This window comes from Cherax quadricarinatus, chromosome 46 (genome assembly GCF_038502225.1).
Source record: "Cherax quadricarinatus isolate ZL_2023a chromosome 46, ASM3850222v1, whole genome shotgun sequence".
NCBI classification, from domain to species: Eukaryota; Metazoa; Arthropoda; class Malacostraca; order Decapoda; family Parastacidae; genus Cherax; species Cherax quadricarinatus.
The window spans coordinates 7,662,781-7,677,205 of NC_091337.1; the positions used below are offsets into that span (position 1 = coordinate 7,662,781).

At 39.2% G+C, this 14,425-nt stretch overlaps 1 protein-coding gene across 2 annotated transcripts in view; it reads right to left on the reverse strand.

The window, feature by feature from the left end:
• Window positions 1-1,962: 1,962 nt before the first annotated feature.
• The window catches only part of LOC128696673 (acylphosphatase-2), a 60,242-nt gene continuing 47,779 nt past the window's right edge, over window positions 1,963-14,425 (reverse strand). The window contains exons 2-3 of one of the 2 annotated variants that reach the window (XM_053788008.2): window positions 4,888-5,014; window positions 1,963-4,346 (exon numbers count right to left, since the gene is read on the reverse strand). In XM_053788008.2, coding sequence (XP_053643983.1) covers window positions 4,232-4,346; window positions 4,888-5,014 — 242 coding nt within the window. In that variant the 3' untranslated portion in view covers window positions 1,963-4,231. The remainder of the gene's footprint in view (window positions 4,347-4,887; window positions 5,015-14,425) is intronic. The other variant, XM_053788007.2, reaches the window with a different exon arrangement.

Here is a 14,425-nt window from a genome sequence, read left to right on the forward strand (position 1 = left end):
CAAAGTTGTAATCAAGGCCACTGGTAATGGAAATGGGGATCAGTGATCATGGGGATAGTTAACAATCAGATTAGGCTGTGCAATGTTGCTTTATAGTAAGTCTCAGAAGAAAGGCTTAGTTTCAAATTTAAAGTAACCATTGATTTTTTTTAATGAAAACTAGGTGCTGTAGACTGGTTTAGCATACTCTGTATAAATTATTAAGCATGTGAAGGGATTCAGGGAAACTGGTTACAGTTCTGGAAATGGGAAGTACAATGCCTGCACTTTAATAAAGGAGGGGTTTGGGATATTGGCAGTTTGGAGGGAGGTGTAATAGGATGGTATATATATAATTGGGGCCCTGATATTATATTCTATATGGAGTTTATTATATTATTTCAGGTCACTTTTTATATTGTATCTTTATATATGCTTCTAAACTGTTGTATCTGGGCACCTCTGCAAAAACAGTGATTATGTATGAGTGAGGTGAAAGTGTTGAATGATGATGAAAGTATTTTTGTTTTGGGGGTTTTCTTTTCTTTTTGGGTTACCCTGCCTAGGTGGGAGACGGCCGATTTGTTGAAAAAAAAATGAACAAGACATTGCGTATAATTTCTTTATTTTATGAAATGATGAAAGTGTCTGCTCAAAACAGTTTGGAGGACAGAGTACGATTAATAGTTTTGTAGTTTTAAGAGCAGAATAGTAAGCATGATGAAGGTTAGACTTTTGGTTATGCTTTATTTTTTTGTGCTGAAATCACATAGCTCATAAATACAGTACACATATTTTGTGTGACATGTAAAATGGAAATCTGTTAATTGTTTTTCACTGGCAGAATTGCATAAGATGAAAAGTAAATCTTACAATATATCTTACAAACTTTACACATACCTTTAGTTTCCTGTATGCTTCTTAATAGTTGTTAGTCTTGTGGTATTTACTTTCCAACTTATGAGGCCCATGGGAAAGATAATTCCCAGAACCACTAACAGATAACATTTTAATAAGTATTTGCCAACTATTCTTAATACAGGTGCTGTATTCATTACCACTATGCATCCAATATTTCTCTTAAAGGTTCCTTTATAAATGCTTTGTCAAGACATTAATTTTGTTTATTCTAAGAAAGATCAATCACTTTGTGTGGTGTGTTTATAGCCTCTATAGGTACCTATAAATAAACTTATGAAGCACTAACTCTTTGATGCTAGTGAATGCTCTTGATCCAAGGAACTAAACATATCTTCCCCTTTCTTAGATTGAAACTAAATGCCTTCTATTTCCCAGGTACTATATGACACATGGATTTGGTTTAGCACTTCCCCCATGATAAATAAAGAGGATCACTAGTAGGCCTACTGGCTCAAGCTAAGCAGATCCTTTTGAAACTCGATTATTCTCATTTAAGCTGTATAACCCTGCAGATTTAGCACTTTGCAGTAATAATAATAATCTCATTTAGGTATATATTTGTATATATTTTTCTAACCTTGGATACCTTGAATTGTACTGGCTAAAATATCCCGAAAGTGAAACAGTTATGGTAAGTGCTGCATGTATGTGTTTGCTGTTTATCGCAATGCTTCAAGAGGGAAGGTTCAGCCATTACCCATTGGAATAGTTTTCAAGTTGGTTATAGTAACTAGATGACAATTTGGTCCATCCTGGATCATTGTGAAGTTACAGTGAGAAAGAAAAGTGAAGAAAACCAGAAGTGTAATCAGTGCATGAGGTCATTGCTAGGAAACCAAAATCAGGAATGTACATGAACATGCCAATTTCATAAACCTTTCCGCTAGTTATAGTGAACTAACTTTGCAAGAGGGAACCCAGTGGGTTTAGCACTTCTTTTTATTATAATAATAATTTGCAAGAGGGATTCCTAATTTTGGTAGCAATGAGCGTGATGCTTAATAAAAAATATGGTTACTGTAGAAATAGGTACAATAGAATAAATTAGTGTTTAAAAAACAATTGAGGTGAAATCTTTATTTTATAAACCAAAAATAAATATTTAACAAAGAAAAACTTGTTTTACAAACACCATCACAGTTGACTACTAATATCACCTTGGAAAACATGGAATTAAAGCTATTATTATCTGCTTCATATATACAGTAGTACCTGTGGTTTTATAAAATAAGAGGCAACAATGACATGGGTTATGTGTTTATGATGGTGTAAGTAGCTAAAGTAGGTAGGAAGTGTTGAAGCAGGATCAAATAGGTACTAACATCGTATAATCCTTTGGGATTAGCCCTTAAATTAGTTATAATAATAATGAACTTATTTATTAATTCTAAGGGTATATTTCCTTTGAGGGAGGTGCCTTGATGCTGGTGAAGGACTTGATCCAAAGAATTGGAACTACCCCTCCCTTTCCTTGGATTAAATCTGATTGCCTCCTACTCTTCCAGCACTGTTTGACCCCTATGGGTTTAGCACTTCCCACTAAATGTGATAAGGGTTTATTACCATTCAAGAAGAGTGCCTTAATGCTGGTTAAAGTCCTTTAATCTAAAGAACTGGAGATACCCTCCTCTTCCTTGAATCAAGACATTACCTACCATTCCCCAGGAACTCTTTTGCCCCTGAGTGTAATGCTCTTCCATTAAATAAAATATAAATCATAGAGGTTTATTAATAGATTTTCATATTGCTCATGACAGCATAGTTTGATTCCACTGAAGATCTCATGTCCTCTGTGATTAATTTAGATTTTATTGTTAGTATATTTTTTGTGAATAGTGTATAAATAGGTTCATTTGAAATGTGTTTAGCTTCAGTGTTATTAATCATCCTTTCACTTTTATTATTAGTGACTTTCCAGTCATCATTATAATGGAAACCTCTATTCTCTTACCATTTTAAGGATCAAGGGTCTTGACCCTGAAAGGGTTAAAGAAATACCTTCCTGGAAGTTAACTAATTGATGGCTCAGAGCACTTTAATTTGTAGAAGTGAAAAGTGTTGAAGGAAAAACAATATGGAAGGCAAGTAAGATATTACATTACAAAATACTACACAAGATTTAGTGAAAAACCGCGTTGACTTAAATACCTGTGATAAACCTGCTACTACAAAACGTCTTTAAATATTATTAAATAAATCAGTATTAATAGCAGCTGTGCATAAGCTACAAATTTATTACAATATATATTTGCTCATTCTTGTATGAAGCTTTGTAATCCAACCCTAATGATCTACTAATGCATACTAACTGGCCTAGTACTGTAATGATAAGACAATAAATGATAAAATGAACACAAATGTTACCCAGGAAGATGTGAAGTCAATCACAAATTTCCATATACATACACTACTTGAAAATTTGTGATGGTGAAAAGTGAGTCAACTTAAATGAAGAAACTATAGTAAAATGTGAAGTACAGATACTGTATTATCTTTGTATTGTAATCCAAATTAAAGCCATGGATTTTATGATAAGAAAAATTCATGGCAGTTCATACTGGTGATGGGGACATACAAGAATGGATGTTCTACAAAAGTTATGGTTGGTGAGCAGTCTATTTACTGTCATATACATCTGTATTATTACTGTATGTGATAACTAATAATTTTATTACTGGTTGCTGTCTTTTATGCAGCATTTGGACGCATTTTAATTTTTCTGACAAAGTAATGGAAAATTAACACTGCAAGGAATGCCACGTCAAAACTGCCATGTTTATATTGGTGATTAAAATTAGCCTTTTTCTTTATTTATGCTGTATTCTTTACTGTGTATCGTCATGGTGCTTTCCATTCGATTTACTTGAATAATATGCTTAACAGCATTATATGCCTTATTCCATGTATTTCATGCCCATCAGGTAAAAGTAATGTTTTTGTAATGGAATTTTTGAATATTCAATCCAATGTAGATTATAAAATAATTCCAATATGTAATGCATTATCAATTACAAATTGATCTAAATCCACAATCAATATAACTGTCTCCTACATCATGTTTGAACATGGGAAAAGCAGATACCTTTACTAATGTCCTTCATTATTCAAGATTTGCAATGTCATTTAATGGAACTAAAACATGTTATGCTAGCTATAGTATCCAATGAATGGAAACAACCGTACAGGTAGATGGTACACTATTATTATAAGTAATATAACAAATTTAGCACATTTGCAAATATAATAATAATTATGTAAATGGCTACTTTAAATAATATTTATAGATAAAATACATTGAAGATTGTGCTGCTCGAAACTTCTCTTTAAAAATTTAGAATTTGAGGCTGAACTTTGGGTAGTCAGGACGGATAATTGCTTGTTGGTTGCTAAGTTGACAACGTTCAATGTGGCAGCCTGGAGAACCTTCCTCACTCAACCACTTCACCCTGTAACAACACACCTAGAGATATTTTATGGCTATAACAGAAATTAATGATGAATTCACGGGAACACTGACAATGTATGTCTACAAATATCGCTACTATTCTGATATCAAATTTGTGAAAAAAAAAAATCCATCCAAAATACAAATTATAGGGCAGAAGTAATTTAGTATATATGCTTTTGAGAACTACTATAGTTGCAGAAACTTTTTCAGAAGAAAAAAATCTTATGCAGTACTGTTACATACTATTTTCATTTTTATTTTAATGAAAAATGAATGAATGACTTACTTTTAAAGTTGTTTCTATCCATAGGGGTCATACAGTGCTTGGAGAATGGGAGGTAACTAGGTTTGACCTAAGGAATGGGAGGATAGCTCCAGTTCCTCAGATCCGGGACCCTTCTTGATCAAATTAGGTAACCTAATAGACCCTGTAATTTCTACAGGCAATTTTACCTTGATGGAAAATAATAGATGTGATAATGATGATGCTGACTAATGATATAATTATTATCATTTACTCTGCAGTTTTTTAAACTTACATTTGATCGACGTGGGATTTGGGTCCTTGGAGGCGGCCACCAACAGTACCAGTTTTGTTATTTTTTATCCATCCTGTGATTCCCAGCCTGTCAGCGTTGTCCTTGGCCACCTTTATGAAGTTACACCCTGAGGAGAGATGGGCAAATGTCAAATAATGTTGATCAAGTAGTCCTAACATATATCTAGCGTGGTTCATAATGTGTGTAGTATGATTCATGGTGTATGTAGTGAATGTGTTCTACATTGGAGTTCTTAGTGGTGGAGGCAGTATGTAGCATTGGAAGTCAAGACAGCCAAGCATAACGTCCTTCTTGTAAGTTTATTTAGGCACAGGCACACATAAATACAATTATCATACATAGTGTAAATTACCTAGGATACCCCCAAAAAAAGTCAAAGTGACTTATTTTCATTGGGGTTCAATGGAACTGAACATCATCCCTCATCACCAAATCATTACCCAAATCATCTATATATTTTACAAGGTTAGAACAAGAATTAGTGGGCAAAGCAACCAAAAAAATTACTCCATAAATATTTCATTTCACTCAGATACTAAATACATATTCCTGTTCTTCCACTGTTGTGCAGTCCCTGAATTGCTAACAAAATTTACTTACCTGGTGGCTCTTATTATCAGTACAGCGCTGTATGACCCTGATGGTTTAGCGCTAAGTTTTGATAATAATTATTATCAGTAGTTGCAACCTTTTAAAATTTTAATTTGTCTATGGATAAATTTTGTCTGTTGAAGTAAAGCTCCAGCTCCTGGTCTCACCTCTTAATCTATAATCGACTGCCAAAGTTGATTTCTAATTTGGCAATAAAAGCTTGATATATTTTTATTTAGATTGAATACGCATTTTTATGAGTCTTCAACAAACATGGTATATTTTGTCCTGCATCTTAGGTTGTCTTCTAGGCGTGTACCTTGATTCTGTTAAAAAACTTCTAATCCAAGAAATTGGATCTACCCTTTCCTTCCTCAGATCAATCAATCTGAATTACCTCCCAGTCCCCAGATGCCATATGATTTGTGGCATTAGTACTTAGCCATGATTATAATAAATCTTCGGATCAATTATATTTGATTTTTGAAGCCTGAGAGAGAATCAAATCAAATCAAAGTTTATTCTCTATAAAATTTATTCTCTATACAATGCAGGGGTGGGCAAGGGTGGGCGAAACGTTCGGATCTCCAGGCTCTCGACTGTATAATCCTCCGGGTTTAGCGCTTCCCCCTTGATTATAATAATAATCCAGGCTCTCGAGTCTAGGCTGGAGATGAAACAAAAAGGGATGATGCCTCAGGGGAATAGTGTTGACACATTACCAGTAAAAACTGGTGGAGTACCTGGAGTTTACCTGGAGAGAGTTCCGGGGGTCAACGCCCCCGCGGCCTGGTCTGTGACCAGGCCTCCTGGTGGATCAGAGCCTGATCAACCAGGCTGTTACTGCTGGCTGCACGCAATCCAACGTACGAGCCACAGCCCGGCTGGTCAGGTACCGACTTTGGGTGCCTGTCCAGTGCCAGCTTGAAGACTGCCAGGGGTCTAATGGTAATCCCCCTTATGTATGCTGGGAGGCAGTTGAACAGTCTTGGGCCCCTGACACTTATTGTATTGTCTCTTAACGTGCTAGTGACACCCCTGCTTTTCATTGGGGGGATGTTGCATCGTCTGCCAAGTCTTTTCTTTCGTTGTGAGTGATTTTCGTGTGCAAGTTCGGTACTAGTCCCTCTAGGATTTTCCAGGTGTATATAATCATGTATCTCTCCCGCCTGCGTTCCAGGGAGTACAGGTTCAGTAAATTCAAGCGTTCCCAGTAATTGAGGTGTTTTATCTCCGTTATGCGCGTCGTGAAGGTTCTCTACATTTTCTAGGTCAGCAATTTCACCTGCCTTGAAAGGTGCTGTTAGTGTGCAGCAATATTCCAGCCTAGATAGAACAAGCGACCTGAAGAGTGTCATCATGTGCTTGGTATCCCTAGTTTTGAAGGTTCTCATTATCCATCCTGTCATTTTTCTAGCAGATGCGGTTGATACAATGTTATGGTCCTTGAAGGTGAGATCCTCCGACATGATCACTCCCAGGTCTTTGACGTTGGTTTTTCGCTCTATTTTGTGGCCGGAATTTGTTTTGTACTCTGATGAAGTTTTAATTTCCTCATGTTTACCATATCAGAGTAATTGAAATTTCTCATCGTTGAACTTCATATTGTTTTCTGCAGCCCACTGAAAGATTTGGTTGATGTCCGCCTGGAGCCTTGCAGTGTCTGCAATGGAAGACACTGTCATGCAGATTCGGGTGTCATCTGCAAAGGAAGACACGGTGCTGTGGCTGACATCCTTGTCTGTGTCAGATATGAGGATGAGAAACAAGATGGGAGCGAGTACTGTGCCTTGTGGAACAGAGCTTTTCACTGTAGCTGCCTCAGACTTTACTCTGTTGACTACTACTCTTTGTGTTCTGTTTGTGAAGAAATTATAGATCCATCTACCAACTTTTCCTGTTATTCCTTTAGCATGCATTTTGTGCGCTATTATGCACAATGTCCATACAGGGGCGGTAGGTAGTGGGGAAACAAAAAATGCACCAGCATGGAATGCAGCCACAACAAATCTTTGCAAACAAAATTCCAATCTATACAAATTCTATGCCTTGGGTATCTGCAGGCATGGTATATCTGGTAAAACAGGTGTCACATACGTCTTTGACCATCTCAAAAAATTCCGCACCCACATGACGACAGGAGGGTGCTACTCCCCTTCCTTTAATTAAAATTTCACCCGGAAATGTGTCACTAGTCACTCCATAAAATAAAATGCTACAACGTACACTGCCAGGCACATCATCTAAAGGGGACAAGACACAGACGAGCCGGACTATGGGAAACTAAAGAGGAGCCATAACCTCTCCAGAGGAGGTTTTTTAGTGCCAGGAAGGAAAAAAGACTGAACATCAAAATGACACTTCAGGAGCAGAGGCACAGTCATTGGCCTCCATTCCAGAACAACAGATATTAAAGCCAGCAAATAAAACCTCCCCTAAATTCCATCAATATAACGACATTTATCTTTGCAAACATACAGGGTCTAAAGCTGTCAACAAACAACAAAATTCCCTACATCAAGGGACTGCTCACGGTGTCGAATGCAGTGTTTGCAGCTTTCAGAGACCCACATAAAGGATAATTCTGACAATGAAATATGGATCCCAGGTCAGGTTATAACCTATTCAGATGCGACAGACTAAACAGGCAACAAGGGGAGGTTGGCTTGTACGTCACAGAGTCGCTCATTTGCTCAGAACTAACACCTCAAATTATGTAGTTGAAGTTTTGGCAGTAAAGATTGAAAACCAAATCCTTGTCATTGTGGTTGTATACAAGCCTCCGGATGCAACCTACAGCAGTTCCAGGAACAGATTTTGAAAACTGACCAGTCTGGAAAATCTCCCAACTCCTGCCCCAAACATCTTGCTACCGGGAGATTTCAACTTAAGACACCTAAAATGGAGGAGTGTACCAAATAATATTTTAGCAGAGATCACCCCAGGAGGCAGTTCAGATGAAAATTCATACACACACACGAGCTATTAAATCGCTGCACCAAATTCACTTTAAACCAGCAAATATTAGAGCCTACAAGACTAGAAAATACACTGGACCTCATCTTCACGAACAACGACGATCTGATACATAATATAACCCTATCAAAGACAATACACTCAGATCATAACATAAGAGGTAGACATGTATGCACAGGGTTCCTGACCAGCAAAATGTGATCACTCATGAGGGTGCCTTCACATAATTCAACTTTAATAACAAAAACATACAATGGGAACAAGTATGTTCCCTATTCAGGGAACTCAACCTGATGATACTGGAGGACAGAAAGACTATAGGGGGGGATATAATAAAGACGTACAAAATACTGCGAGGAATTGAAAAGTTGAACAGGGACAGAATGTTCCAGAGATGGGATACAGGAAGAAGTCACAACTGGAAGTTGAAAACTCAGCCGAGTCATAAGGATGTTAGGAAGTATTTCTTCAGCCTTAGAGTTGTCAGTAAGTGAAACAATCTGGAGTGTGAATTAGTAGAGGCGGGATCCATACACCGGTTTAAGAAGTACGATATGGCTCTTGAAGCGTGGAAAGAACGGATCTAGTAACTGTCTGCGAAGAGGCGGGACCAGGAACTGTGAATCGACCCCTTGCAACCACATATAGGTGAGCGCGCGCACGCATACACACACACACACTAGCTATGGAGGGCTGTTGGCAGTGGTGAGAGGTGAGCATGCCAGGAAGATTTCGCCTCGTCCTCGTGAGTCCCACTAAACCTCTCCCTCATCCCTCTCTCTTGTAAGGCGATCATACCTCTCTTCGTGAGTCTCACTCCTCTTCTCCTTCGTGTGAGGTAAAGGACTGCCATTGAGATCTTCTCTCACTGCTTATGATGTAAGAGGTGCCAGGAGAGTCTCCATTTCTCACTCCTCTCTCGTCTGAGGGTGCAAGAAATCTCACTCCACATCGCCCTCATGTGAGGCAAGGATGCAAGAAGAGTTTCACTCCACCTTTCCACACTCCTCCCTCGAGCGAGGTGAGGGTGCCAGGAGAGTCTCACTCCTTCTTGTGAGGTGAGGATGCCAAGAGGGTCTCACTTTACCTCTGTCGTCGACATGTTTACTAACATCTTCAAGCCGCTTGTAAAATATTTTTATTAGAAGCATTAAGAAAGGGAGTTAATCACATGGGAGAAGGCGACTCTTATATTCCACTAGTGTAAATACTCAAGTTTCTTCACTCCATGCACCAGTTATACTTGGCCCCAGAAAGTGAAACTAATTAGCATAAAAGTGATCAGTTTTGGTTTTAAAAATATTTTAATGAAAAACATCTCGCTTTATGCCAGTATTTTCGAAATTTATAATACTCAAGACCCTTACGGATTTACCCTTTACTATGAATATAATAATTATAATATTTAATAATAAAGGTACGTTTGTGTACCCTTATCTGGAGTCTACCTGGAGGGCATTCCGGGGGTCAACGCCCCCGCGGCCCGGTCCACGACCAGGCTTCCCGGTGGATCAGGGCCTGATCAACGAGGCTGTTACTGCTGGTCGCACGTAGTCCAACGTACGAACCACAGCCCGGCTGACCCGGCACTGACTTTAGGTATCTGTCCAGCTTCCTCTTGAAGACAACCAGGGGTCTATTGGTAATGCCCCTTATGGTTAGTGGGAGGCTGTTGAACAGTCTTGAGCCCTTGCCACTGTGTTTTCTTAGTGTACCAGTGGCGCCCCTGCTTTTCACTGGGGGTATGTTGCATCGCCTACCAAGTATTTTGCTTTCGTAGGGAGTGATTTCTGTGTGCAGATTAGGATTAGGGATTAGGGATTTCTTGCAGTTCTTTATGAACACAGAGTTCCACGAGTCTGGGCCTGTGGCTTAATGCATGGGCATTTCGTCGAGTCTAGTGGTGTTAGGGTTATGTCAGAAATTTGGGATACATTGGCAGGGTTTTGAGGCTCATCCATGAAAAAATTGTTTGGACTGTCTATCTTTAGACTGATTAGTGGATCACTGAACACAGTGTTATATTGAGATTTCAGTATCTCGCTCATTTCTTTGTTGTCATCTATGCAGGATCCGTCTTGTCTGAGCAGGGCCCTATACTAGAAGTGGTTTTTGCTTTGTTTTTGGCATATGAAAAGAAATATTTCGGATTTCTTTCAATTTCATTAATTGCTTTTAGCTCCTCTTGTCTCTCCTGAATCCTGTACAAGTCCTTTAACTTTAGCTCAGTGTTTTCCACTTCCCTTGTTAGTGCTTCCTTCCGTGTTTCAGGTAATCTGGCATTCTTGAGAAGCTCAGTGATTCTTCACCTTCTCCTGTAGAGGGAGCATCTCTCTCTCACCAGTTTACTTCTTCTCTTGATGCTCTTCTTCAGTTGATGTTCTTGCTGCTGAAGTTGAATTTGGTAAAGGTACCTTCATAGCTGTATGCACTTTGCTGATCAGGACCCTGTGCATATAAGTCTGGACTTCGATTAGATTGTGATAAGAATTAGTTATTTTTTATATTATGTTTCTTACTAGGTCCTCATTATTTGTGAAAATAAAGTCTAATGTGTTCTCCAGTCTTGTTGGCTCCACTATCTGCCGACTTAGGGTGTGTTCATTTACAGAAATTCAGCAGCTCATGTGTGTATGACTTTTTATCTGAGCTGCCTCCAGGGATTATTCCTGCTACAACATTATTTGCTATATTCTTCCATTTCGTATGTCTTAGATTGAAGTCACCAAGCAAGGTGTTTGGGGATGGGGCTGGAAGGTTTTGCAGACAGGAGTCAATTTTTGATAGCTGTTTTTTGAACTGTTGGGAAGTTGCATCTGGTGGCTTATATACAAGTACAATGACTAAGTTTTGGTTCTCGATTTTTATTGGTAGAACTTCAAATACATCATTTATGGTGTTCAGTGCAAATGATCAACTCTTTGACATACAGGCCAACTTCCTCTTGTTGCCTGTTCTTTCTGTCGCGTCTGAAAAGGTTATACCCAGGTATCCATATTTCACTGTCAAAGTAATCTTTTGTGTGGGTCTCTGTGAAAGCTGCAAACATTACATTTGACTACCCTAGAAGTCCACTAATGAAAGGTATTCTGTTGGTGGTGGATGGCTTATGGCCCTGTATATTAGCAAATATAAATGAGGTCGTGTTGCATGTTTGCTGGCGGAATTTCGTTGTTGGCATCAGTAGTTGTGAGTCCGGAGGGGCCACTGGCTGTGTCTCCAGTCCAACAAGGCTCCAAGGTGGTGGACTATTTTGGTTATAAATTTGCATTTTCTTTCTTCGTTTCCTACCACTAAAAAATCACTTGGAGTGGAGTTGTTATAGCTACCATAACTACTATGATTTGTTATACGAGGTGTGTGCCTCCTGGTCCCTTTGAGGTAGTATGTGGGGCAGTTGCTATTGTAACATTGTTTTTCGATGACTGAAGAATGACACATCTCAGGTTGGAAGAATTTAGACAGGAGGTCGCGGCATTTTTTGGGACGCTCAAAGTTGCATGTCCCATTTGTTTTCCCTGATATTCCATGCTTACAGATGCCCCAAGCAGAATTTGCACCATTTTGTTTTTGGCTGGATACAATTCGTACTGGATGTATTCCTAATCTGTGCATATCCGAAAATTGCACTACAGTTCTCCGTAGCCAAACCAGAGACACCACCATCCGTTGTCAGGAAGCCAACATTTTTACCCGAAGAGGACTCTTCTACCACATCTGTATTAGGGGCTATGGCTGTGGTGGCTGTAGAAGGGTTCAGCTGAATCCGGATTTGCACTATGGCTGGGGGCTGAGGTAGCTGATTTTTTTTGTTTCCTGTGTTTTTTTTCCAGTGGGTGCCTGTTTATTTTTGGGTCAACTGCTGTAGACTGAACATTCTGTGTGTTAAACTTTACTCCTTTCTTATCCTCCCAACAACTGCCTAAAACTAAACACGTGTTATCCAGTTTTGCAGGTGGTGTAGTGTCATAAAAAGTTTTAAAGTAACTTATTTGTAACTAAAAAAATCAAGATAGCATCAGATGGCCCCGGCTTTTAAAATGACGAGGTGCTTTATCCTGCTGAAAGACAGGGTGGAGACAGGCGCTCCTCTCTTCAAGAGCTACCTCAAGCATCATTATCATCACCTGACACCCACTAATCTCCTCGCCCCCCCCCCTCCCTTTCCCATACACATACACGAATGTAGATCGAGATATATAGTTAATATTGAGGTTAAAAGCTCCATTTAGCTTCACGAAAAATTTTAATGGAAAATATACAATACTGCTTAATTTACGCAAAAAGAGATAATCGCATTTTGTGCAAAATGTAAGAAAAACTAGTTCAGGATGTATTTGGTCTCGAGAAGACTATTTAAAAACACTTTTATTTAATTACTGCAACCAGCTTAACCTAATCCAACCCATCTCAACCATCCTGCCCCTACATAATCCAACATAACTGAATGTACGTATATTCGAGGGACATTATTTGGGTATTGTAGGTTCAATAGGCCAGCCAGTCACGGATGCTGACTGGCCCGGCATGTAATTTACCTTACATATTGTACCTCCCATAAAAATAATTTTGTTGCTAATATCTCTCCTCTCCAAAAAATATGCACAGCAAATAACTTTTTGCCGGGTTCTGTCTAGATTCCTTGTGTTACAGACTGAAAATAAAGGCTTAACTCACTGAGCCCTAAACTCAATATTAACCGAAAAAAATCCATTACGGTAGACGAGTGATTAGTGGTAGTAGGATGAACGTCCTCAAGTGAAAAAGTCACCAGCGGGGGGCGGGGGGATACGAAGATCTGAACTAGCCACAATTATGTACGTATTTTCTGCATTAAAGTGACATTCTGATGTTTACCTGGAGAGAGTTCCGGGGGTCAACGCCCCCGCGGCCCGATCTGAGACCAGGCCTCCTGGTGGATCAGAGCCTGATCAACCAGGCTGTTGCTGCTGGCTGCACGCAAACCAACATACGAGCCACAGCCCGGCTGATCCGGAACTGACTTTAGGTGCTTGTCCAGTGCCAGCTTGAAGACTGCCAGGGGTCTGTTGGTAATCCCCCTTATGTGTGCTGGGAGGCAGTTGAACAGTCTCGGGCCCCTGACACTTATTGTATGGTCTCTTAACGTGCTAGTGACACCCCTGCTTTTCATTGGGGGGTGAATTATTGGTTACAATGAAATAGTTATTTGTTCAGTAATAAAGTTATCAACAGTACTATTAGATTATATTTACGGGGAAGCGCTAAACCTGCAAGCATCATGCAATGCCTTGAGAATGGGAATGGTAGTTGACAATCAGGACTGATCCGAGGAAGGGGTGGTAGCTTCAATTCCTTGCATAAAGGCATCTCCTTGAAGGGAGATGTCTAGCATCACTAGCATTTCATAAACATTTTTGTTCAAGTTTGCATTGCTAAAATCTTACAACTCATAGGCATATAAACAAATATATTGATTAGAAACACACGTTTAAAAATGTATTCAGTAATATTTTATTTTTATGCCCATTCTTCCGCCATGAAGTCTTCTTGCATCTGATAATTAATTCAGATCTAAAAATTTACTGTGGTAGTTTTGCATCTCTCCATTATATAGATCAGATTATACATGTCAAATTTATTTGCAGTACTGATTTATATATACTTCACGCAGTTAACTTGAGAGGAAAATTTGCTAGATACGGCAGCAGCCCAAAGTTTTCTTAGGACCTTCTGTCAGTAACATGCACAACATTCATTCCAAGGTGCAGAATTACTATACTGAGAATATATAAACGTTTTCTGCTACACCATTTCGAGAATTCTGGACAGTTGTCAAGTGCCACAACCAATGGTGTGGGAGGGGGGTTGGGGAGGACGCCTGACTCCCACTTCCTGGTTTTCAAAAATGTTGTTACGCACAGAGTATGTGTGAAAGACCACGCCTCACCACATAGAATGACCTTGACAC